Source organism: Rattus norvegicus, chromosome 11 (genome assembly GCF_036323735.1).
Source record: "Rattus norvegicus strain BN/NHsdMcwi chromosome 11, GRCr8, whole genome shotgun sequence".
Lineage (NCBI taxonomy): Eukaryota > Metazoa > Chordata > Mammalia > Rodentia > Muridae > Rattus > Rattus norvegicus.
The window spans coordinates 97,930,702-97,957,594 of NC_086029.1; the positions used below are offsets into that span (position 1 = coordinate 97,930,702).

General features: G+C 40.2%; 1 protein-coding gene and 1 pseudogene across 3 annotated transcripts in view; one reads left to right on the forward strand and one right to left on the reverse strand.

Moving 5' to 3' along the window:
- The window catches only part of Fgd4 (FYVE, RhoGEF and PH domain containing 4), a 151,009-nt gene that overhangs the window by 26,520 nt on the left and 97,596 nt on the right, over positions 1-26,893 (forward strand). Inside the window, exon 1 of one of the 3 annotated variants that reach the window (XM_039087982.2) lies at positions 3,972-4,404. The exons of 1 other annotated variant lie outside the window; for it this stretch is intronic. In XM_039087982.2, coding sequence (XP_038943910.1) covers positions 4,395-4,404 — 10 coding nt within the window. In that variant the 5' untranslated portion in view covers positions 3,972-4,394. Of the gene's footprint in view, positions 1-3,971; positions 4,405-10,119; positions 10,461-26,893 lie in introns of those variants that run through there. One more of the 3 variants, NM_001415055.1, reaches the window with a different exon arrangement.
- On the reverse strand, positions 25,678-26,214 carry Rps27a-ps23 (ribosomal protein S27a, pseudogene 23; annotated as a pseudogene).

The following is a 26,893-nucleotide window of genomic DNA, read 5'->3' on the forward strand; positions in this document are numbered from 1 at the left end:
GAACTTGGCAGTCTCGTGCTCTTGGTATTCTCTGCGTTCATATGTGTTCTAATTATGTAACACTCTGTGAATGACTGGATGCTAGGGAAGAACAACAGATTGGTGATTGCCAGGGGGCAGAGATGTTGAGATGAAGGATGCTGGCCTAAGAGAAGATGGGACACGAGAGGGGTTCTTTGTGGAAATGCTATCTATCACTCTGTGTATTATGTTGGCTAAAAATACACACAAGTGATAGACTGGCCTAGATTAAGTTCACTGTACCTATGGCCACTTTTGATATTGATATGTATTATGGTTATAGATATAATCATAAGAGAAAACTGAGTGAATCTCTCTAAACTGTTCCTGTAGCATCATTTCAGTCTATTAAGTATTTCAAATTAAAAAGGTAAAAAAGGCTTATCTTGTCATTAGACAGATCAGTCTTGTTCACAACTCAGATACTAATTCAAGTGTTAAATTTCAATGCAATAAAGTAATATTTACATGAGTTCTTTAGTCACATGTATGTTTCAAGTCATGCAGTGACTGACTCATTTTATACCCCAGAGGCAGAGCAGCAGAATGGCCACAGGATGCACAGCTATGCACCCTGTCAGTTGTCCTCTTTGCAGTGACAGATGACACATGGTGGTACTCACACAGCCTAGAATTTATAAGCCAAGAAATAATGGCCTCCAACCAGAGCTTCCAGGGACTAAGCCACTACCCAAAGACTATACATGGACTGACCGTGGGCTTCAACCTCATAGGTAGCAATGAATATCCTAGTAAGGGCACCAGTGGAAGGGGAAGCCCTTGGTCCTGCCAAGACTGAACCCCCAGTGAACGTGATTGTTGCGTGGAGGGCGGTAATGGGGGAGAATGGGGAGGGGAACACCCATATAGAAGAGGAGGGGAAGGAGTTAGGGGGATGTTGGCCCGAAAACTGGGAAAGGGAATAACAATCAAAATGTAAATAAGAAATACTCAAGTTAATAAAGATAAAAAAAGAAAAGAAATAATGGTCTCTTCCTGTAAAATTAAAGAAGATGTATTTTTTAAGTATTATTATTTTTACTGGGTGACAGTTAATACAAAGACTTATAACTGGTCAAAATGCTGGGAATAAATGAAATGTTAAATGTTTATCTCTAACTGAACATCAATATCTAAGTTCGGGGAATATTGAAGAAAGAAAAAAGTTTCACACAGATTTTAAGAGCTCAAGCGGGGAGCACCCTGTGAAGCACCATCCATAAGATCTGTTGCTGGTATAACCATGGACACAGAATGTATGCACACAGAAAGGAACTAGGCTGATGAGGAATGGGAAGGATATGTTTACAAGATACAAGATTGTGAAATTGTCAAAAATAAAATTAAAATATTTTAACCTTTGCAATTTTGAGGATGTCCTATCTTTTAATGGGGAAGTGAAATACTTGATTTATGCCCTAAAAATAAATTTTTTTTCTTTACTTACCGAAGCAGTTACAGTCTTTCTCCAAATCACAATATAGCATATATAGGAGATGAGCTAAAAAGAAGGAGGTAGTGATCAGGATGAAAGGAAGTCAGTTTGGAGTGTTTTAAATACTCCGCACTCTGTGCTTGCTGCTGGTGACTGACCACTCAGGGGCTGCTCACCACCACAGAGGAAGTGCAAGCAGGCCTTAAGCCTGAAGCTATTTCTGGGTCAAAATGACCTTGAGGAAGTGAACTCTTCTCATTTTTCTCACAGCAAATTAGCTAATTAAGATTGAGGCAACTCATTGGGTGGATAGAGGGCTTCAAAATGCTAGAAGATGCTCCAGTTTCCCTGGGCTAGATGTGAAACTTAAATTTTACCTGTAGATTAAGTATGAAATGTTGAGGGATTGAGTTATGAAAAGGATCCTGTGCTTTCTAAAGCAGCTTGTCAGGCCTAAACAGTACAGCAAGAAAAACAGAACCGTAGAGAGTTTAGTCAGGAACCATCTGTGGGTGGCCGCTTTCCCTTACTGTGAAATGGGCCTGATAAGCCCTTGGTGAGAGCTCTCGTGAGGATATCTGATAGTCAAGCTTTACAGCTGTAATTGCTAACAGGGTTCACTGTATAGACATGGAGTAGCTGCTACTATTCCACTTTCCTGAAGCTTTGCATTTAGCTCCATAACTTTGGGGATTAGTAGTTGTAACATTAGAATAAATTGAAACTTTGGGTTTGTAAACCACTGTGAAATTTAAACATATGCTGTTAAATTGGTCAAAATTACTTTGTTTAGAGGTATATCTGGTTTTACACAGTCTAGTAGAGCAAGCTATAAGCATCGGACATAGAAAACAGTTCACCTTTATGAGGAATTTTACTCAGGACCACCTTTTCCCACAGCACACGGACAATGCAAAGCTCCAGTCAGTGGCAAAGATTTGTAGAACATCTGCAATGTAGGGTTTTAGTCACTGTAAATGTCTATGCTTTAAATCATTATTTAGATGCTTTATATCATTGTGATATTTCAAATAAAATTTTATTCATTTTCTTTTGTTTTTGTTTCCCATACTGCTGAAACATTGAGGAGGTAAAACAACAAACAAACAAACAAACAAACAAACAAAACCCAAGGTCATGGTGATGTACGACCTTAATCCCAGTGCTCTCCAGAGGCTGAGGTAAGAGCTTGGTAGGTTCAAGGCCAGCCACATCTACATAATGAGTTCAAGGCTAGCCAGCGTTACCAAGTGAGGTCCAGCCTTAACCAACCAAAGGACAACATACTCATTAAGATCTGTCTCAGGCTGGAGAGATGGTTCAATGGTTGAGAGCACTGACTGCTCTTCCAGAAGTCCTGAGTTAAATTCCCAACAACCATATGGTAGCTCACAACCATCTGTAATGGGATCTGATGCCCTCTTCTGGTGTGTCTAAAGACAGAGACAATGTGCTCACATAAAGAAAATAAATAATTAATTCTTAAAAAATAGCCTTCTCCTTGGAGCATGGCAGCAAGGCAAGACAGTATCAGTTTAGCCCACAATATGCTGGCATATGGTTGTCATTCTAGTTTCCTGCCAAATGCCTCAGGTACAAAGAGGGATCCAAAAAATGCAGACACGTCGTGACACATGTCTGAGCACATTGTCGGGGCTTCTCCTCACCAGCAGTTAGGAAACCTAGATGAGGCTGGGGGCTCGAGTGGGTGAAGCTTGGAAAGCATCAAGCCCTGATGTGGACAATATGGGAGTTTGCTACACCTTCACCTCACAGAGATCAGCTTGGAAAGCTCATAATTTTAAGTGTTCACTGGCAACACATTATTGTCATAGGTACATCATTAACGCTCAAAATGATCGCCTTTCAGAAGCACTACACTGAATGAGGGGATACTTAAGACAGGTGGGCTATGGAGATGGCTAAGTGGAGTGGACGAGCCAAAGAAGCCGATTTTATTCCTGTGACCCAGGGAAAGACAGAAGCAGAGAACCAGTTCCAAAAAGTTGTTCCCCATCTTGTACACATCCCTGGTGCACTAGCACACCTACACCCCCAATACATTATACATATTCACAGTGACAGTAAATATCTCTCTCACTATTCACGTTGTCATGGACAATTGCAGTGAGAGAATGTGTGAGAACCTTGAAGGGCATACACCTCATCTCCCTGGTATAATGTGTAGACTCTAAGGTACCTCAATTTTCTAACATGCCTGACCGAGTCCGGGTGCATCTGGGTGCATTTCCCCAGCCGGTTTTCTCTGTACTCCCACTCACTCACTGGTCCATATGTTATTTTTAGTGTTCATTTTACTGTACTCACCAAAATCCCTCAAGTACCCAAAGGTAGTGTATAATTTTTATCTTGGTCCTTTTTTCAGAAGCAGTAATTTATTGAAAAGATTATGAAGCCGAACTGAGCCTATAGTTTGAGTCTGACTATAACATAAAAATATCAGAAAGAAAGGGTTTTAGATTCTTATGTAAAAGTTCTAAGAAGCCTGTATTATAAGTAACCACAATATTCATTTTAACCAATAATCTTTATACCTAGCAGGAATGGTGTCTTTGTTGTAAACCTAATGACTGTGTTGTAGTTAAGTCAAATTAGCCGGCATCACCCTTCCTATCCCACCCACAGTGTTCTGCCCTCTGTCCACATGTTGAAATACTCTGTTGGGGTTTTGAAATATATCGTGTCCTGCCTTGGGGTGACTTCACAACTGGGCCAGTTATGAAACAACTCTGTAGTTCCTGTTATTCGTGCATTTGCCATACCCGACATAAGATGCACGCCTGCAATCTAAGAGTGTAGACTGATCGAAATTTTACCTCTGAATGACCAGTGCGATTCCTTCTCCTCGAGAAGCAGGAGATTAACTTGCTTGGAAGAGAAACAGGTGCTGCTGGCTGTTATCCAAGAGGAATCTTATATGGGGTGTGGTGAGTACTGCTGTTTTATGACTACAGTTTCTGAGCTATCTCAGGACAGGACAACGGGATTGTGGGGGTGGGGGTATATAGACTGAGTTGCTGGCATGTGACTTCATTCAGTGTTCACTGATCACAAACATTTCCACTATGAGTGAAAGTTACTGTGAATCTTCATCAGGTTCTATGCGGCTGGGTTGTTGTTTTGTTTTGTTTTTTTAAATAAGTGTTATTTCTTGATTTCACTACCCAAGATCTAAAAAAAAAAAAAGGAAAAAAAAGGAGCAGCAGTTTTCTCTGTGGCTTATATAGTACAATAGTGTTTCCCAACAGCCATAGATGTGAGTTAAAAAGACTGGAATCGATCTGACATCATCATCATCATCACCACCACCGTCGTCATCATCATCATCATCATCATCAACTATTAACCTCCCTGAGGCTTTTGTGAAATCACATATGATTATTTATCAGAATCTGAAGGCTAGTTCATTTGACCAAATTTTCTCAATATTTTACTTTAGTAGCCTTATATTCTCTTATATTTCACCAACTAACCTAACAGAGAAAGCAAAACACAATTTAGGTGAGTGTATTTATTCAGAAAAAAATATTTTTTTTCAAAGCTGAGTGTTTGCTGAGCAAGGAAGAGGGTGAAGAATGTGCCCCAGACCTCTCTGCATTACCTGGTAACACTCTGAGGCCCTTCCATGCCCCTACAGTACACAGGCTTTGGTATTGATCATGCCTCCAGCACATGGTATTATATTACTTTTCCAGCTACTGAAAGTTATCTGGAAATTGCTGTTTCAGTTGCCTTGTGATGCTGTATCACAGGGTAGCTCCTTGAGTTGTTACATGTGCTGTGTTGTGATCTTGGCTTATGAATGACTTTGAGAAGAGCTCTGGTATTTAAGACTATCTTGCAAGGTGATTTAGGGCAAAACCCCACCGTACTTAAATTCTTGATTATAGGATAGCAATAGTAGCTGACCCTAAATTTATAGGAGTAGATATTGTATTCAGATTAACATTTGAAGTTGTGGATCTTATTTTTCCTTAACTGTTGCTTCCAGTTGTACCCACCAGCCTATGCTTTCTCCATAGCGACAGAGCAGAGTGAAATATAAAGGGAACATTTGCAGACAGGACCTTGAGGAACTCTAACCAAGGTGGATTCTCCTACTTTTCACAGCTTTGTGAATGGAAGACTAGATCTATCATACAGGATAAACTTAACAGGTTATAAAGACACTGGTGTCTGTTAAGTACACAGATCCTTGAGGCTTCCCCCTAAGTTTTCCTTTGCTTTACTAGGTTAGTAATGACTGAGGCACCTCTTAGTAACTCAGACTCAACAGAAGAAATGCCTCTTGTCCTCCAGATTGACATCATTTATCAAAGACACTAGTCTTTGGCCCCTAGATTTCGGTGGCACTCCTGGTATTTTGATTGATAGTTCTGCCATTTGACATTACCAGAATCAATTTAGATTCAGTTCTTTTTGTAGCTTTACTTAAATTACTTCAAATATAGACCCCATTTTCTATTTAATATTATTTTACCTACTATAATGCTCTCAGGACAGCATAGGACAATGATTGGTCATTCATTCAGAGTTGTTCTAACAAGTGGGCATTCGCTGGGTTTTAGCATTCAGCAGAATGGAGACAAAGTGACTTCCTATTGCCGAATGGAAGGAAACTCTCAAGTCTTTCTATGCAAGAACATTCCTGCAAATATCTTCACTGAAGGATCATGGGGCTTTGGGTTATGATCCCCCTAACTGGGTTAAACGAAAGCATCAGCGTGGCTGTCTATCCAACCAATTCCTTACTTCACCCTTTTGTGCATTCAGTAACCTATACGTAACATTTTTACGGCAAGAACCTTTTGTCTTTTCATTTGTAAAATGTCATTGATTTTTCTCAGTAATTAATTTTATCTTTAAGTAGGCCTTAAGACAAACAGGTCCATGTACAGGACCTGGTTCTGGCTATGGTGGAGTATTAAATGTTGGAAAACTTTCTTGCCAGTGAAAAACAAAAGCATATGTCCAGCTAAAGGGGTAGGTAGGTAACAGTGCTTGCTCTTAAGCCCAAGTGTGCATGTTTCATCTCTGGGACCCAAGTAGAGAGAGAGAATAGACTCTTACAAACTGTCCTCTGATTTCCATACATATACCCTTGTGTGTGTGTGTGTGTGTGTGTGTGTGTGTGTGTGTGTTGTATGTATGGGCAAGCACATGCCCATGTACACACGTGCAATAAAAATTTCATATTTATAAGTGAAAATTATTTTAATAGCATATTCTATAGTTGTTTGCAACATATAAGCTATTATACCTGTATTAGAAAATATTAGAAAGGTCTGAAGTCAGTGGTGCAAGAATCTATGTTATAAACTAAGAGAAAGCAAATTAATTCTACTTGAAAGAAAACAGTGGTAAACATGAAGATTAAAGCTATGCTATAGACAAAATAAAGAAGCAAAAGGTAATTAATCTCTTGGGGAAATCTTAATAAAATGGATAAATATCTATCCAGGGATTAGAAATGAGAGGAGACAATTCTATTGCATGGGTTCAACTCAGTTTGAACCCTGTGACATATATAAATTAGACAAGTTGCTCTGAGGGATATACATAGGGCTGGGGACACAGGATAGGATAGAGTGCTTCTAGTATGAATAGGCCCTGGATTTAATCCCTGCCATCAGCCTGTAGGACATACATAATTAATCAAGCAATACAGAAGCATAGGCTGAACATTCAAATCACTCTAAGTATGCTAAACAAATTGAATTTGTTTTTAAAGGATCTTTCAGTACACTCTGCCATGATGCTGACAGACCACATGTGAGAACCTGTCAGGCTGTGTGTCCTGTGAGCAAGGTAGCATGGTGCTCTTGATTAATGCTTGTCCACCGTATTGATTAAGTGACATGGTACAAACTAGGAGTATTAACCTTGGGAAAAACAACTGATAATTAATTAGTTCTTTCTTTAATTAGGAACATATGATCTTTTCTCAAACTTGCTTCAGAAAATGTGTGTCTTTTCTAATTAGAGAGCTTCAGTTTTTGTGTTTATGAAATTATATGTAAATACGTGTGTGTTGGGGTTTTCTGCATGAACATATGAATCAGGCTGGGCATAAGTAGGGTTCTACTGTTTCTGGACATGCTGCTTTAACCCATTGTGAGAATTAAACCAAGACGATGCTATTTTTAGCAATAGCAATTAGGTTTTTGGTCTTGGAGCAGAAAGAGGGATAGAGTATCTGTATATGTTTATATGTGTGTCTGTGCAAGAGTGAGACCTTTCTAACATGGTCCTCTCTTCAAACACCAAATTAGAGGGGATGTGGAGGTAGTTCAGTTAGCAGTGACTGCCTTTTATGCTTAAGACCCTAGGATCTCTCAGTAGTACCTCAAGCACAGCATGTTGGCACATGTTGTAACTCCAGCAAACAAGAGGTGGAGGCAGGAGGATGAGAAAGTCAAGTCGTCCTGGGTTGTATAAGAAAGCAGCCCTAGCAAGGAAGTTTCTGGAATGAATTGAGGTTGAAGAACTGTCCCAAGCTTTGTGGCACCATTGCATGGGGAGGTTTCCAAACCGAGCAAAGAGGTGACAGTCTACTGAGCAAGAAGTTTTCTTTGCCTCCTGAGTCCAGATGCAGCACTGCAGCTGCCTCTCACTACTGCTCCATGCCCCCTCTTTGCACCAGGATTGACTGTGCTTTCTAACTGGGATATAAAATAAAGCCTTCCTTTCTTAAGTTCTTTTTATCAGGTGCTTTGTTATAACAATAAGAAAAGTAACCAAGAGAGTCTCTAGCTTAGCTTCAGTGGGAAGGGCTAGAGTAACCATTTTCATATCACAGAAGGCTGTAGGGAACTCTGCCAGTTTTTGGAGTGCTGTATGTGAGGTGTTTATTAACCATGTAGAAGAGTCACTGGATGGGGGACTTTAAGAGTCTGGAACTCTCAGGTCTTAAAGTAAGAGCTTTGGGAGTTGAGAATATATTTATTTATAGTGAACTTTAAAAACTTGGAATGGTCCATGATTTTAACCATTATTCTTTCACATAAAATTTTCTTTAATATTTCCACCTTTCCAAGAAAAAGTCAAATAAGGAAGGAGATAAAAGAATGGGTAATGGGAACATAAGATAAAATGCATTATATTTTACATGAAGTCAAAAGAATAAATAAGCTCAGAGCATTATAAATAAACTGTGGCCTTTTTCATAGGATCTTTGGACTGGATCTATCTGTCTTTCAACACCTTGTATTCATTTAAACAATTTCTTGTAGTAAGAGTTTATGCTGTTTTTGTCCAAATAGTTCATCCACATTTCTTGACAATAATATTTTTAGGTTTCTTCTCTTTTTGTAGTCATTGTTTGTCTTGCTGAAGTGAAGTTCTGAAGGGTTTTACTTTTCAAAAGGTATTAATACTTGTGGGGTTTTCTTTCTCTAAAACTAAATGCAAACACTTTAAAGCAGCATCCTGCTTGGATCTTTTGATTACTTTTATAGGGATAAATTTATTCCAGCTTCAAGGGATACTTATATTTGTCCTTCTAATATTTGTATTTCTTTTTCATGCCAAGAAGAGAGCTCTGAAATGCTTGGTATAGAGCACTGATAAAGGGAGGACAGGTGACCTGCAGTGCTGTATTCAGTGCTGATAAAGGGAGGGCAGGTGACCTGCAGTGCTATATGCAGTGCTGATAAAGGGAGGGCAGGTGACCTGCAGTGTTGCATGCAGTGCTGATAAAGGGAGGGCAGGTGGCCTGCAGTGCTGTATGCAGTGCTGATAAAGGGAGGGCAGGTGACCTGCAGTGCTGCATGCAGTGCTGATAAAGGGAGGGCAGGTGACCTGCAGTGCTGCATGCAGTGCTGATAAAGGGAGGGCAGGTGACCTGCAGTGCTGTATGCAGTGCTGATAAAGGGAGGGCAGGTGACCTGCAGTGCTGTGTGTAGTCTACCTGCTTTGGTTTCTTTTTATGTTTATCTCAATTTTTTATGTTGTCCTTTTAAAAGTTGACTTTCTCATACTATTTTTAGTGCCGATAGGAGAATTATCCCAGTGTGTGTTTTCTGTGTGGTATGATTGATTTTTTTTTCGACCATCACAATCTTATTCTTTGACTTGCTAGTGGAGGCAGTGAGAAACCGGCAGTTTCCCTGCTGAGTCAGCATATAATCTTCATGAGTGCAGAAACAAATTTAAGTCAGTCAGTGCAAAACCAAGATATGACAAGCTTCCCATGAATGCTAAGACTCTAGATATATTTACTTAAAACCTTTACAGCCTCTCCCATTCAACAAAGAACCAAAAAAAAAAACATTCTTTTTAAAATAATTGCTGTTTAAAACCTGACTTTATTTCCAAAATAAGATATTCTATATATTTAAATATACTTGTTTTTAAAATTCCTAAAAATATAGAACTAGTTTTCCGCTCTGCGGATGATTATAGATCAGAAAATAACCTACTGATGCAGCTTAGTTTCCTATAACACGTTATCTTGACCATGTGAGGGAACTTTCACGTTTTCTGTTTGCGCAGTTACGTTTTTTGCGACCTTTCATCCTGAGTCAGCAGCGTGGCTCTCTGAAACATTAGGACTTTGTCCTGGCAAGGGTCAATTTGTAGAAAGCTTTTAGTCGGTCTGCACTGCCTGGTTTATATAGCCAAACACCTGCTGAGCAAGCCCTGTGAGTAGCTGTGCATGCTTCCACACTTGGGTTTTGCAGGGCGGGAACACAAAGACCGCGATTGTTACCCAGGAAGCCTGAGTCACACACGTCTACCAATCGCCTTAGGAGGGCTGGTTACCATGGAATCCACCATCTGTTCACTCCCCGCTGCCGGAATGTGATTATCCTCGCTGGGCTGGGAACATAGGGTTAGCAGGGGATCCTGTGTGGTGTGAGATTATCTGCAGTGCACTGGGCTATTGGGAGATTTCATTCTGCTCACTGAAAGAACAAATGAAGGGAGTTGTTCTCCAGCCATTTGTGACTTGTAACCACAAGGAATAACCAGCTTCTCTAAGGTAAGTAACCTGGCATTTCACATCTGGTTTGTAGGGCGTTTAGTGGGAGTGCATCTTTCTGTGGTCAAGGAAAGGAAGCACTAAGCTCTTTGGTAAGAACCCCCCATCCCCAAAGCTTACACGATTGCCTTTTATTAGTTTTAGACAGCCTGTACAATTCCACGTTGGAATTATCCTGTAATGTTTAAGAGTATTCCCTTCCCGTGAGTATGTACTGTGATCCTTGAATGTGGCAGATAGACAGTCTTCTCGTAATGGCTTCTACAGTGGATTACACCAGTGTTCTTGCCGAAATACGACCCAGGGCCACGGCGTGTGCAATGTTGGTTCTTATCTGAGACATGACTCTGCCAGCGGCATTTGTAGATTATACTCAAACTAAGGCTAATGCTGGCCCGCAGGTTTTAAGTGCAGTGCTGATGTAGTGTTCAGAGCCCGTGGAAACAATGTGATAGGGCTGTAGTGACAGATGGCTCGGCCATAAGGGAGGGGTAGACCAAGGAAGATGGCTCGCTTTTCCGAGCTTCCTTTGTCATTGTCATTTCTTTTGTCCACAGCTCCTTAGAATGTGTGCTGCATGTTGTAAGCTGCAGATGGAAATTATGGTCTTAGCAAACGGATGACTGACATTTCCCTGTGGCTCAGAGGTCGGTAGCTCAAACAAGGGGCTACTATGTCTTTTGTAAAGCAGCATTGTGTCTCCTTCCCCCAAACTGTGTCCTAAAATATAAAAGTGTAAAACAAAACCAGCTGTATGCTCTGGAGACTTCTTTTGTGTCAGTGTTCCTGCCCTTGAAAACCCAGCATTAGCACCCTGAGTTCAGCGGATCTGCCATTTTGTGTGCTGTATGAGAGGCTGTAATTAGAGGTTCTGCCTGTGCAATTCAGTCAAACTTGAACCATTCTTGAGTGTTTACCTTAGTGAGCCAGTGGCTACCTAGAGAACAAGAAACAGTCAGTGGTCACAGGCACTATGCTTTTCCCTTCCTCTTAACAGTATGGAACTAGTTGACCACGGTATTAGTTAAGGACACATGCTTGTATTTCATTAAGAGTTTCTCAAGCCTAACTGTTTTTGTGGATTCCTGGCATTAGCTGTGGTTGATGTTAGTATTCTGCACTTACAGTTTTTGAAATACGCAAATTAATCTAGGTACATACTATCTTTAAGAAATAGCTTTCAACAATAGTAGACATGTATCTGCCTGAAAGCGTCTTTAATAACTATACAGTTTGCAGCTAATCTTGTGTAATAGAAAAAAAATCTCAAAATCAATAAACAATTTAAGGTTTATAAGGTCAAATCATGTATATTTGTGGCATTATTGTTGCTTTAATTACTCTGTATCTTAGAAACCAGTGGTGAAATGTGCCTTAGCTGTGGTTTCTTAGGCCACTAAATGGGCAATTAAAACCTGCACTTCGCCAGTTGGCCATGTGTGACTTCAATTACCCACAGTTACCCACTTCAATTCACAAGGTGGTGCTTGTAAGTGGACGCCCATCAGGAGGACATTGTAGATGTCGGTAGGTATACTGGAAAGCAGATTTATTAAGATCCTGCTTGTTCAGGTTCCAAGCATAACAAACAATAAACACACAGTCTGATTAAACGTGATGAAAGTCTTTTAGAAAAATCTTCACACAGTAAAGGAAATGGGAAACGTGGCCTGGCTTGATGTAAAACAGCCCCAGGGCCCAACTATCTTACCTACAGGAGCACAAAACCTTCCCAGAAATCCCAGACGGATATGAACTGGTAGGAAAAAGGGCAACCCCTCGCTAAAAGGCTCATTGATCAGTGATTCACTTACGACTTTATAATGGGATTTTTATTCTGTCTTATGTAAGTAACACGACAAGTATTTTCCTTTTCTATAATTAAGAATTATCCATATCTGGGTACACTTAAGGCATAATACATCGAAAGACTAGAATGAGATAATTTTATGCATCAGCACGATTCTGCGTTGTTGTCTTAGATGCAAAGCATATCTCACAGGCTCGTGACAAGTGTAAGTTAGGCAGAAGCTGCATATGGGGCGCGGCCTCCGCTTGCCCGAGATTCCAGTACTACTGTTGTGAGTTACCCTCTTAGGTTTCATAATGACTCCTGAGCTGCTCTGCTCCAAAAAGACAAGGTTTCCTTAATGTTTGCAGAGGGTGTATAGAATGATGTGTGTGGGCTACAAGGAACAGCTTCTCCCTCCCTCAATTCCTGTCACCTTATCCTCCAGTTAGTGAAAGTGAGTCCTGGGAAAGTGTCTAGAAGTACATCATTCTTAAACAAGTTTTTGTCTTGGCACAAACGGTCACATTGTAGTGCTTTGCTCCTCCGTGATCGATCATGTGTTGGATCACTGACTTCCCCTATGTTTCCTTATCTGCCTGAACCCCTTCTGGCTTTATTATTTATTTGGTTTTACAGAATTCCTAGGCTTGGACTCAGACTACTATTCACCTAGATAGTCAGACTAATTTGTAGTATTTTTCCAATCCCTATTATAAATCTCTAGATTTCACATTTCTGTAAAGATCCCGATAGAAACAGAGCCATCTAGTTTGTAACCCAATTTGAGAGAAGAATTTCAGGCCTGTAAAATACAACGTCATTCTAGGTCTCAAATCCTGTGGAATTGCTCATATTGGTTATGGTGGGTTAAGTATTAAGACAAGAGCAGAGTCTGCTGATTTTGCTACCCCGATGCAGAGCAAGCATGGCGTGGGGAGGGTTACCCTAAAATACAACTGGTAGAATTTCCAGAATTTAGAGAGAACATAGGTCTTAACATAATGTTCTCAATTATGAAATTCACAGGGCTTCTTATTATGAATTCTTGACATTTTAAAAAACATGACTATCAAAGCAAGCAGATACCTGCATGCTTAATTTGTATGTTGTGTCTCCCTATGGCTGTCTCTATCTGAAACATTAAATGATGATCAGAATCTTGCTGGATGATTCTGAGGTTGATGATGGATAAACAGGAAGGAAAGACAGTTCAAAGGGCAGGGATAGTTCCATTCTAGGGCACATTTTGGTCACGGAGATGCTTATCCTGTAGTGACTCAGTGGGGTTCTTCTTTGTACATCACAAATGTTCAGCATTCTCAGTTTAACTTAATTCCCATCCCCTCAGTTCCTTCACCAACCACGTGTTCCACCTTTCCTGGTACCCCCTTCACAATATCAAGACATTCTTTCTTTGAAGAGGTTACTGTCATTAGTGTTAACTTTTCATTTCTTTGTAAAATACTTTATTGAACATTGACCTTGAGCTGTCATTGTGCATCTGGAGGGTTTAGTAGTAGGGGCAAGGCCATTAGTGAAATTCTCATGAAAGAGGGACAAGACATAGTAAAAGTTAAAAAAAAATGAGCTTTAAGCAGTGTCAGTTCTGTGGAGACAAGTACTGAGGGGATAGGGGACAGTAGACTTTAGATTAGGTAATTGGGAATTGTCTATTTAAAAAAGTCTCATTTAAGAGGGAGACATTAAATTATAAGACAACCACATGTGATCCAATTCTGTCGGGGAGTTGTCCTCACTTTACAGGGGAGAAGATGGAGGGTGCAGTCAATAGGATTTTATAAAAGTTTTGCTAAAGGGCTGGTGTCCGGGGGGTAAAGATGCTTGCTGCCAATCTTGAGGACTGAAGATTGATCCCTGGGATAGTTGCATGGCAGAAGGGAACCAGTTTCCTCAGCTTTTCCTTTCACATCTACATGCATGCCCCTTCTTCCAAACACGAACAAGAAAAATGCAGTTAGTCCCTCGTGCTATGGATGGGCACTGCTGATACATTTTCTTTCCTAACTTAGTGCTGCTGTGTATCAAACCAAGATGTTAATAGGCATGCTTGAGAAGGTATTTTAGGGTAGTGGGTTTGAACAGGCAGCATTTTTAAGTCCAGGACACAGCCAGACATCATGGCTCACATTTGTAATATCAGCACTCAGAAGGCTGGGGGTGAAGATTGCTGTGATTTGAAGGCCATATCTTATTCTTGGTATTTATATTCTAAAGTCAACACACAAAGTGAAACTTGTGTAGTCAGAAATGTCCTTGAGAAATCCCTTAGGAAGGCATAACTGCAAACTGATCTTGTCAAAGTCCAACACAGTGAATGTGAATCCTACCCTAGGTGAGATAAGATGATTATATTGCTTGAATTAAGGAGCTGATATTTTATGTAGGCCTAGAATTAAGCTCAGTGTGCTGAGGACTCACATTTGGAGTCACATGACCAGGAGGAATCAAAGCAGCACCTGCTTTGTAGTCTCTCTCTGCTCCGTCACCCCATACATATACACACCACACCAGAGAGCACCTTTGAGCATGCTCTTTCTCATACACAGCTGCCTCTGTCTCTGCAAAGCATACCTAGTTCAACTTGAGCAAGATGAGTCATCATCGACTAGAAGATGAACTTTATTTCTTTACACTTTTTGTGGATTTTAAATTATTAATAATGGCTTTACAGAAATTTATGATAAATATAAAAGTTCATAGGCAAATTAAAAATGGGTAATGAAGATCAACCTCTTTAAGTAATGGTTACAAGAGGCTATTTTGTGTTTACATTAGGGATATATAGTAGTAAAAACATTAATAAACTTCCTAATAATTGTGCTATTTTTAAAGTTGTTAAAAAACTTTATTATTACCATTTGTAGTCTGATTAAAAAGTTGCATAAATATTGGTAAGAAACATTACAGAGAAGAATCAGGGGTTGGGGATTTAGCTCAGTGGTAGAGCACTTGCCTAGCAAGCACAAGGCCCTGGGTTCGGTCCCCAGCTCTGAAAAAAAAAAAAAAGAAAAGAAAAGAAAGAGAAGAATCAAATACCAGGTGACTATGGAACGAAATGACTTGTGAAGTCCTTCACTATCCTAATGCTGTTAGGAAAATTCAGCTTACTCTGCAAAAATTATTTTTAAGATGCTTAGTTAAACGATAGAGAAGGATCCCGTGATATAAGCCACATCACTTTTATGGAACCATGCACAATAATGCAGAAGTCTTTAGAGTATAGGATTAAGCAGCAGGCGGTGAGTCATATCTTGAGGGCTGATAATGCTTTCTGGAAAGACTGTAGGACACTAAGCCATAGTTTTTATGTCCTGTAGTTGTCTTATTGTCTCCTCTGTTGCTATGACCAAAGGCTTATTTTGGCTCTGTCCCAGAGAGATAGAGTCCTTCATGGACAGGAAAGTGTGGCAGCAGAAGCGTGTAGCTGACCCGACAGTCTGGTAGCACAGTGGAACCAGGAAGTGGGACCAAGCTGTGACACTTCAAAGCCTTCTCCCAGTGTCCTACACCTCCTGCAAAGAGAGCCACCAGCTGGGGTCTATGTGCTCAAACACTAGCCCTACAGTGGACTTTTCTCAGTTAAACACAGCAATGGCTATAGTAAACTATGGCAGCAATGCATTGACAGTTTGTACTGTAAAATCAGCCTGTACTGTAAAATGTAACCTTCAGATATTACTATATTCAAACCGAAGCTCTATAATCTGGGAGTGCCTGAACGGAGTTGGCACTAATGTAAAGTTGTGCTAAAGACATTCTTTTCTCTTGAAAATGACAACTCCATAAACAGTGAGCTGACCCCTTAATCAAAATTGGTGTTTAATAAAGCTGACTTTTTTCCTTTAACATAATTGAAGGACATGATATTTGCATAAAACTTGTAGTATCGAGCAGATCAAATGGAATCTCTCGACGTCAAAGTGAGATGGATTAGTTTTCATGGCTATTGCTATGATAAAGAAATAAAAATAGTCTTGCCCTAAATAATCTAACCTTAGGAACTGAAACGTATCAGCACAAGGTTCTTAAAAGTGAAATGGTATTGGAAGATGGTATGGCTACAGAAAGAGAAAGAAGGGCGCATGCCCTGTTCACAATGAGAAAGATGTCGCTTTTGAGACATTGGCTCCTAAGAGTGATATGGTTTGTCAGGTGGTTAAAGATTTCCAATATCAGAGAAACATACATAAAAGGTCAAAAGTTATAAAAGACTAATACAAGTTTGCAATATAAGATGATGAAATTGGGTGTAGGACTGCAGTAGTAAGGAACTGGAGGATTACAGCTTTTATTGCTGTAAGCCATGTCTTGGAGGTGGGAGTTTGAGGAACTCACTGCGATTGGTGAGAAGTTCTGTGTATAATCTAGAGCTTTACCTTTGGCATTTCCCCAGGGAGCAGTGGGATGACAGGTCACCAGAATTCAGGCAGTGACACTAAGGACATAGAAGAAGGGACAGAACTTTCAGTAAAATTTTTAGGACTTAGCTATAAATTGGACATGTGAATAGTGTTGGAAGATAAAGAAGTGTTGAGGACAGCTTGAATGTGCGTAGATGAAATATCGTTAGCTAATACTAGTGACACAGAGGGCATGGAGTTCGACCCCATGTTTGACTTCTCATCACGGGTCTAACTGGTCAGATACCTTTACTTTTTAAATAATTAAACTTGTTCTTTGATAATTTCCTATAGTGCATTCTAAAGACTGTCACCATCACCCCCTTATGTCCCTCATATCCTAGAGCCTGTCACCCCCTCCTGTAAGTCCCTTTCCTCCATTTCACTTTTAAATTAGCGTATAAGGTTAGGTGTCATCCTTGCACTTATTAACAAAGTGTGCTTTGGTGATTCTCCTTCCTTCCATTCTGCCCAGCCCCTGAGTCCCAAGTGAGGCCAGTGTTCTAGGTTTGCTGGCCTGTCTCAGCATAGTTCTGCCAAGAACTAGCAGAGCCAGGAAAGGAAAGTAAGAGATTTAAGGGTAAGTTTTTAATTATCTTCCTACATTAACCTCTAAAAGGAAGACAGAAACCCCCATTTGTCTGCATTTTAGGACCAGGCCTGATTTCAAAAAGAAAGTCATCAGTCCCTGGAGCTAGGCCGTAAGTCACCAGCTCCAGGAGCAGACCATAAATTGCAGGAACAAGGTCATAAAACCCCCCTCCCAAAGTACATCCTGGAGATAACCACACAAAAAAAAAAAATCTCATGATGGACCACCTGTGCTGGACGGCCTTATCTTATCCTGTTAAGTGTTCATGACATAGGAGTGCAGACCACTGACCACAAGCCAATCAATCAAAAGCTGACCCATGTGACCTCCCCAGCGCTCACCAGTGAAATTTCAGACTACCTTACCTACTCTACAAATATAGAAGAACTAACATAGTTGCCAATCAAGATTGTACAAATATCACCACTTTGACCCCTAAAGTCATATTAGAGCTTACCTAATCCTTCTAGAAAATTCTCCCAGCCCAGCATAAAAAGGGGCCTGTGAGCTCCACCATAGTCATCATCTTCATGAATGGTTGGTCCTCACATGCTGGCTGTTTCTGCAGAGTAAACACTCTGTCTTCGCACGTTATTTGAGTCTGGGGTCTTCAGGGATTCTCATACCCTTACACCTCTACATCTCACATCCATGACCATTTAAAATGGTTGATTGCAAGTGGCTAAACTCTTGCTGAAGGCGAAGACAGAAAACAGCCTTTGTCTGAATTCACAGCAAAAAGCTAATATGTGCCTACATTCATGGAAAGTCTGGCTCTAAGGAGTTAGCTGCTGTGTCACACACATTTCAGTTACAAGATACTGAAGCAGTGTGAATGTTGAGGACAAAAATGGCTACAAGATCTTGGGTTTTGTTGTAAAATGTTAGGAAGGAATATTGCCATTAAATTAAACTCCTTAATGTTTGTATTCTCTTCTCTGAGTTCTCACAGTGCTCTGAAGTGTATCACCGAGATGCTTGATGCAGTTCATGTAGGGCAGAGCAGGTCTACTTATAGTCTTGATTTGATTTGATATGATTTGTAACTCAATGAAGATGTTTGGAGACAAGCCACATAGCCTAGAAACATCAAAAGAAAATACTCAGTATTTCACAAATGCATACACTAATAGAGACAATAGTATTCACCCTACTCATACAAATTATATACAAATCTAGTCTATGATACAATGAGACTGTCCATGATTCCTACGTTGCTCCAGTGTCTCTACTTTTAGTTTACCAGAGAAAACTAGTTTTTCCAAATGTCTGATAGGCATCAGCCCATTCTTGTTCAGTTCTCCATGATGAGCAATAGGAAGTGGTAGAATTTGCCTTGATTATCTATGTATTCCTAAAGCTTTGTGGTAGAAATTGCAAGACAAAAAAAAAAAAAAGCACTTAACAGAAAGAATAAGGAGAAGAGTAAGTCCTACTCAGAAATCCTTAAAGTGCCTAAGAATAACTACGGACTCTTGGTTGGTGGATATGGGAAATTACAGTGAATGGTCTTTGTGTATTTGTTTTGCTTTTTCTACCTGTCCTTTCTGATTTGCCTTCTGTTGCTGTGAGAAAAAAAATACCCAAACCAACTTTGTAGGGGAAGGGTTTATTTGGTGTATACATCCTCATCACAATCCATCAACTAAAGATGCCAAGATAGGAACTAAAGCAGAACAGGAACCTGGAAGAACGAACTGCAGCAGAGACCACAGAGGACTGCTGTTTGTAGGCTTCATGATCGCTTGCTCGGTTTGCCTTCTTAAGCAACGTAAGACCACTTGCATAGGGGTAGCACTGCCCACAGTGGGCTCAGCTTTCCTATGTCAGTCACTAATCAAAACAATGCTCCATAGGCTTGCCTGCAGGCCAGTTCTATGGAGTCGTTCTCTCAACCGAGGTGCCCTGTTCCTGGATAACTGAAGCTGTGTCAATTTGGCAAAACCTGAGGAACACACATCCCTACTATTCTTTTCAGAGCATCTCTGCTAGCTTTCAGCATTCTGCGGGCAATGCCATTTTACATAACTTATTTGTCTCACCCTGAATAACTGAAAGCCTACTCCCTGCTGACAATGTTGAGAGCAATACAGGTAGACAGAAACTGAATTTTTGCAGATATTTGGGAGTAATTGCGTCTTTTGAATAAAGAAATAAGCCTAGAATCCACAGAGGAAGAATCCCACAGAAGGCAAATTTGAATTAAGGAAAACTTATTTTGAATGTATTTATCATTTGAAAGCAATATTTACTCCTTTTAAAGATAGAGGCAAATGAGTTTTTTTTTCCCCATGTGTGGAGGTCAGAGGACAGCTTACAGGAGTCAATCCTTGTCTTCCGTACTGTGGCCACTGAGGAGTCAGGTTTTCAGCTTGGGAGCAAGCACCCCTCCCCTGCTTGCTTAGCTATGTCTGCTCTTCATCAAGATCATTGCAATAATAGTTTTCAGCCAAAGGGGAGAATATTTACTTCAGTGCTTAATTTTATTTTTCACTTTTTAAAAAAGTGACCTATTTGATTTTTAGTTGTGTGTGTGTGTGTGTGTGTGTGTGTGTGCGCACATCTGAGTGTCCACTGGGACCAGGAAAGGTATTGGATTCTGCTGAACTGGAGTTGCAGGCCTTTTTGAGGTACTTGATACAGAACACACATCAGGTCCTCTGCAAGAACAGCAGGCCACCTAACCACTCAGTTATCTCTCCAGACTCTCCCATTTGTCACATTTATCCAGTTAGTTTTGTAAGTGGTGATTGAATTTATAGCCTTGAGCATGCTAGGCGTGGGCTCTACCACTGATCTATGCCCCCACCCTACCCCCCCAGAAACTTGACTTCAGCACATAACTTACCGCTAATCACAAATCAGGGCATTCGTGTAAATAACTAAATTTACCGAAAGCAGGACTGAAACTATTCTCAGAAGTCAACTAAAAAAAATAATAGTGTTAGTCAGCAGCAGCAGAAGAAAAGGAACAAAACGAAAACCTGAAAGTGCTCTGAGAAGATGGTGCCAAGCGGCAAACCGGAACTAATTTCTCCTTTGAAGCTGTGGTTGACATGATTACCATGCCAACTTTGCCCTTAGTACCATGGTCCTGTGGACACCATTCTGGTTCATTATTTATTTAATGATGACATTGGTAAGGGTCATTAATACTGAACATAAATTCTTATATTGAAGCTTGATAAGCTGCAAAGGGTATAAAGCTTAATTTGATTGGGTATGGTAAGAGGAGATATAGTCCCACTTAATTGGGAGAACATTGCAGGAAGACTGGTGAGCCGAGAGTCCAGGGTCAGCCTGGACAACATGAATTACGTCTGAAAAGCATTGTTGCTATTAGTCTGAGGGATTTGTTCTACCTTTATTGGTCTTTATATCCATGGCTGTTTCTTTGGAAGAACTTGCGTAAGGTTACAGAAGGAGGCCTTTCAGTTTTCTGGGATGTTTTATTCAGTTGCTGCTTCAGTTTGTATTTCTAGGGAGAAATTAGATTGACAGTCTCTTTAGTTTTGGGTTATGTAATTTATGACCACTTATTTGAATTCCAGGTTTAGAAAATATTATTTTAATGTGTGCTTTTATTAATGATAATTTTATTCAGATATTTCATTGCCAGGTAATCTTACTACATTTTTATTTACTTGTTATTTTTGGTGCTGGGATCAAACCTGGAGCCTTGAGCATAACCAGCTCTACATTTGTGCTACATATCCAACCCTATTCTGTTACTTCTGGATGAGAATTAGATGGGATTTATAAACTAATGAACTATGTTTAATTTTTTGTTGTGGTTTGTGTCCCAGAATCAAATTATAATGTTAGATCGTCACCCTGCAATCTAAACTCATGTGGAGAATATGATTAAAATTTTGGAAGCTTGAAATCATCTGACTTGTGCTTTTGTAGGTATGTGGCACATATGCCTACTATCTATATTGGATCGTAATTTTAGCATTGATGCTGTAACATAATATGTCCTGGTTTGGGCAGGAACAGAAGCAGAGACCACAGCCAGTCCCACCTGCCTGGGATGATGCCCTCCACAGTGGGCTGGGGTTGATTATTATTCAGGACGATCCCTTACAGACATGCCCACACAGAATCTGGTGGGACAGTTCCTCTATTGAGGTTCTCTCTTCCCTGGGGAATCAGTTGTGCCACATTAACAGTCAAAATTAATAACTATAAGGTGTGTTTATGATTTATTTAAATCCTAGGAAAAATAAATATTAAAGATAAAATGTTTAAGATCCTTGAACTATATAGGAACCCAAATATGATTAATATATGTCTTCTAGGTGCCACCTTCAGAGCAGTAGTATGTTGAGTGTTGTGTACACAGAAAGCAGGAAGCAGGTGCCAAAATGAAATATTTTTCACGAAGATTTAAAGACTCAGTACCCGTCCCCTGTGCCCAAATCCACTGGGCTAGAACTCATTATATAAACCTGCTCTCTGACTCAAATCCTCTTGCCTATGCTTACTGAGCGCTGAAATACAGGCCTGAGCCACCACAGTTAGCATTTCTAATCCCAGGAGGTTCTCTGGCACCTTTATTCCATGTTTCAAATGTATCTAGTATATCTGATACTTGTGAGGAGTTCTGGGAGAAGTGTAGAGGGTGAGCGTATAAGTTCACTATGTCCTTTGTGCCCAACATTTTACAATCTGCTAGTTATGTTGCCCGACTGACATTATCTCAGGTAGTGGCGTCTGCCAGTACTTGGTACTGTGTGACCATAAACAGGACAGGTTACACAGTGGGCATAGGACTTAAAGAATGCCATATAAGAAGTCTGAATGTTCTCATGTTGACCACTTTCCTGCGTAGTGCTGAAAAGTTTCCCTAGTAAATTATATAGTCTTTCCCTTTGAGGTCAAAGTGACATTTGAATGTGAAAGTGTTGAAAAAAGTGTACTAGAGAAAAGATTTTTAAATGATTGCCTGGAAAGGTCTCTGTTAGATAGGTGTTAAGTATATCTTTTTTACCCCAAAAGCTGACTTCTGCATATATACCCATATTGCACTAAGATTCTTTTAACTTAGTAAACAGTATAAATCATTAAAACTGTTGTAGTAGACTTTAGACCAAACTTGAAAGAAAGAAAGAAAGAAAGAAGATAAAGAAGGAAAGAGAGAGAGAAAGAAAGAAAGTAACTCCTTTTTTTCTAAAAAGATATATGGAAAATTGTTAGAATTTTAGAAGAAACGTTTGTGTAGTTGGCAGATCAGAATTTATGTTGTCTGTGGCTTGGTTAGAAAGTATCACAGGGAGCCCTCAGTCAGAGCAGACATCAGTACCATGTGGAAAAATTCTAAGATTGCTGTATTCTGAACTACATAAGCAAGACTTTCAAAACTGCAGGAGCATATTTACTCATGTTCTCTCACCTTTCCTCCTCTGGTTGCTTCTTTTTCAGATGTACTTATTTTATGTATATGAGTGTTTTGCCTCCATGAATGTAAGTACGCTGTGTGCATGCTTGGCTTCTGCACAGGTTAGAAGAAGGAGTCGAGTCTCCTCAAACTGGAGTTACAGATGACTGTAAGCCACCATATAGGGGCTGGGACCTGAACAGGTTTTCTCAAAGAATAGCCACTGCTCATGACCATCGGGCCATTTCATTGACAGCCAGTGCTGGTGACTGCCGGGCTATTTCATTATCCTACTACCTTGAATTTCATTTTTATTTTATAATGTGCATACGTCCATTGGTGTATTATATATGTACTTATGGTAGGTTTTATACTCAAGGGGACCAAACAAAAATAATTTTGGAGGTCTAGAACCTATAACAAAAAGGTCCCCTACTAAGCTTGTCAATAACCATTTTCCTCAACTGCTTCCTTTTTTCTATTTGAGAAGAGACTGTTTAATAAGATTATGAGCAGTGTTTGATGAAGGTGCTTACTGACCCTAATAATGGACAGGGTGGGCATTCACCGTGTTCTCTGAAGCCTCAGATGTAGTGAAGACAAGGGCTAAAGAGCCTCACAGGGCACTTAGCTAGATATTTTTAAGAATGTGTTGAAAAGAAATCCACAAAGACCAGGACACCTGGTCATGCCGGATCCATTATGGCTCTCAAGACTGTCATCATTTGTGTGACCCAAGGGACTATGAACCTAGGAAAGAACTGAGCAGAACTTTATGTAAATATCCCCAGCGGTATGAGCCACAGTATTATATTGAGTTCCATATAGAAGCTCAGTGATTCAACAGCCATATTAGAATGATTTTTAATTTAATTTTTAGATCTGATTAAAAAGAAAATTTCTAGTTTGCTGCTGGTAACGCTAATGTTTTGGCAACTCTAGTTCTAAAATACCAGAAACTCTAGTGTTCTAAAGCTTCATCTTTGGGCTAGAGAGAGGGCTCAGTAATTGAGAAATTTGCTGCTATTTCATCAGGTCTAGATGTGTTTCCTGGCACTCACATGGCTGTTGACATGTGGCTGTAACTCCAGTTGTGGAGGATCCTACCTCCTCTGACCTCCATGGGCACCAGTACAGCTGTGGTGCACAGGTATGCATGCAGGCAAACACTTTCACATGTTTAATAAAAAGGACTTTAAACCTGAGTCTCAGCCACCTGTCTAGTGTCCCATGTTGATGTTAACCATGAGTTGTGTTTTAGTATCAGTGACCTTGCTTACTTATATGAGACTGTATTGAATTTAAGAAATGGTTAATGTGCAGTCAAAAATGTTGTATACATCAGTGCTGTGTAAGTTGTAATCCTTAGGAGACTACCAAATACAGAAAATGAGCCTCTATTTTTAGCACCGCTGTTATGGGTAGCAATATATTGAGGAATTGACAGGATAATGATTAGAAAGTTTCAGGTGTTTCTATAACTGGTAGACGTCTATCAGATAAGACTCTAATGGTAGAAATGTGCTGGGATGTGTTTGTGCTGTTGTTTAAAGTCAGCTATCTGCATCCTTGACCTTATTTATCACTACAAGGAAAATGTTAGAAAATGTTATATGTTTACTCAATGTAGTTTTGCTAATTTTCTTTCCTTGGGAATTTATTTCTATGTCCTATCAAGAGAAACTATGACGGACAGTACCATTGTATGTCATAGGGATGGAAAAATAAGCACATGAGGATGCTAACTGGTTACATTTCTGGGTATGTTTTCTTTCACATTCTTACTGAAGCCTTAAAGAATTTTGTGGCATGGGTGAATGAAATGGATTAGCAGGGAGGAGCACTTTCGGTCAACCTTGAGAACCCAGTATCTGTCCCTAGACAATCAGCCCTTGCAAGTTGTTTTCTGACCTCCATAGTATGTATGTGCAAGCACACACGCATACACACATAAGCACTCACATGCACGTACACTAAGTAAATAAATAGATAAATGTAAAAATAAATTTTGCAGCCAGTACAAAAGGCTTTAGTGGCTATTGTTAACCCAGCTAGTACACTATGCTCTTGGGGAAGGGAGAGAATATTTAGAAGACGTTTGGATCAGGCAGCCAGTAAAGCCTAGAGAAATGAAAGCTGTTTCTTTCGTGTCCCAAGTTAGCACTAGTTGCTGTAATATCCTTTGTTTCGCCTGTCAAGAGCAAAACCTACATTTTATTTTCTTAAAGGCCTGCAGGAGGCTTCTCTGGGACCTGCATTCTTATTTCAGAGTTTGGTTAAAAAATAGGTTCCTGTCAAAATTTCTGCAAAAATAAGTTTTCTTGACTTCCTTCTCAAAACCCGAATGTCTGTTGGGAACATATTTGAAGTGCAGAATGGCAGGACAGAGGAGTGGAAAGGTAAGCAGGAGCAGGCCACAAGCCTGTGAAGTGTAGGCTGTATCCCAACTGTCCCGATTAGCCCGTGCCTCTGGGTATTGTGGCACTGTTGGACCTGAACTGTAAAGAGACTGGCAGCTCTAACAGAGTCCCTCTCTCTAAGCGTAAAGAAATGTTGTTTCTCTGCTTTTGCTGACCAAGGAAACTCTGTACACCCTTCCAGACTCTCCTCAGTCTTCAGCGGTGCTGCATTAGCCCGACATTGGGGACAAAGCAGGAAGTAGAAAGGGAGTTTGGAGTGCGCTTCACTGTGGGGGGACCATCTGCAGCCCTCACATCTGTCAGCCTTCCTAAGAGGGCACAAACAAAGTCAACAACTATTCAGAGAAATAGCAGGAGCAGTGAGGTGTTTGGCCAGGTGACTAAGCACATTATTTAGAAGGCAAGGAGAAGCTGGCTGGCTAAAGTTGGAAAGCTTAAATAGATGGTAGACTGGTAGACTATATTCTTGTTACATTAATTTTTTTATTGTGATGATCCCACTTTAAGTACTTTACATTTTATTTTTGTTATGATAATACTATAACAATTTGTGTTGTAATAATTCCACTTTAAACCTTTTACTTTTTTATTAAAAATATTTTCTCCTTTTTTTCAGTTTCTCCTTTTTATTAACTCATATAAAACTACTTGTCATCTGGATTGTTGAAGCAGTAAGTCAGACATCACTTGCCACAGTAATGCCTGTCAAAGTATCTAATCATGAAAACTCCAGCACCACATTCATCAGAAGGACACTTGATGATGTCAACTGACTTTGTCGTTTTCATCCACCTGATAGTGTTTCAGCACAGCCAACTTAACCTTCTTCCTCTTATGCTTATTCTTCATGGGGGTGGTATAAGACTTCTTCCTTTTCTTAGCACCACCAGGAAGTCTCAGCATGAGATGGAGAGTGGACTACTGTTGAATGTTGTAGTCAGACAATGTACGGCCATCTGCCAGCTGCTTACCAGCAAAGACCAACCTCTGCTGATGAGGGAGAATTCCTTCCTCGTCCTGGATCTTGGCCTTTACATTTTCTATAGTCCAGGGGTTCAGCCTCAAACATGATGGTCTTCCCAGAATGGTCTTCCCAGAACTTTGCTTCCTGGCAGAGGCTCCACCCCTGATGGTAGATTGGAAAGAAAGTGAAATAACTTTTTTTCATACGGTATATTCTGACTGTGGTTTCCTCTCTCCCATCTCCTCCAAGATCCTCCCCAAATCCCCACCCATTCAACACTATACTTTCTTTTTCTCTTTCTTTAGAAACCAAACAGGGCAATAAAAGAACAAACCAACCAGAATAAGACAAAGCAAACAGACAAACAGAAAAGGAAAATACAGAAACAAAGCTGGAAACACACACACACACACACACACACACACACACACACACCATAAAAACACAAAAATCAGACACATAATAAATAAACAAAAGCATTATGAGACAAAACATCTCCAAAGCTACCACTGAGTTCATTTTCTGTGTTGGCCACATACTGCTGGATTTGGGACCTCCCTTAAGTGTACACTCAGTGAGACTCCTTGGAGAAAACTACTCTTTCCTTTGTGAATGTGTTTTCAATTGGACATAGGCTCTGTGTTAGGGGCGTGGCATGTGCACTTCCTCTCTCAGCACTGGGACCCCATTTGGGTTGGATATGAGCCTGCTGCCATAGTCTCTGAGTTCATATGTGCCTTAGTCCTGTTCTGTCTGAAAGACAGTTTCTTTGATATCTTCCAGCCTCCTCCTCCACATTTTCCCCCTGAGCCCTGAAGGGAGGGGTTTGGTGTAGACATCTCGTGTAGGATTGGGTGTTCCAAG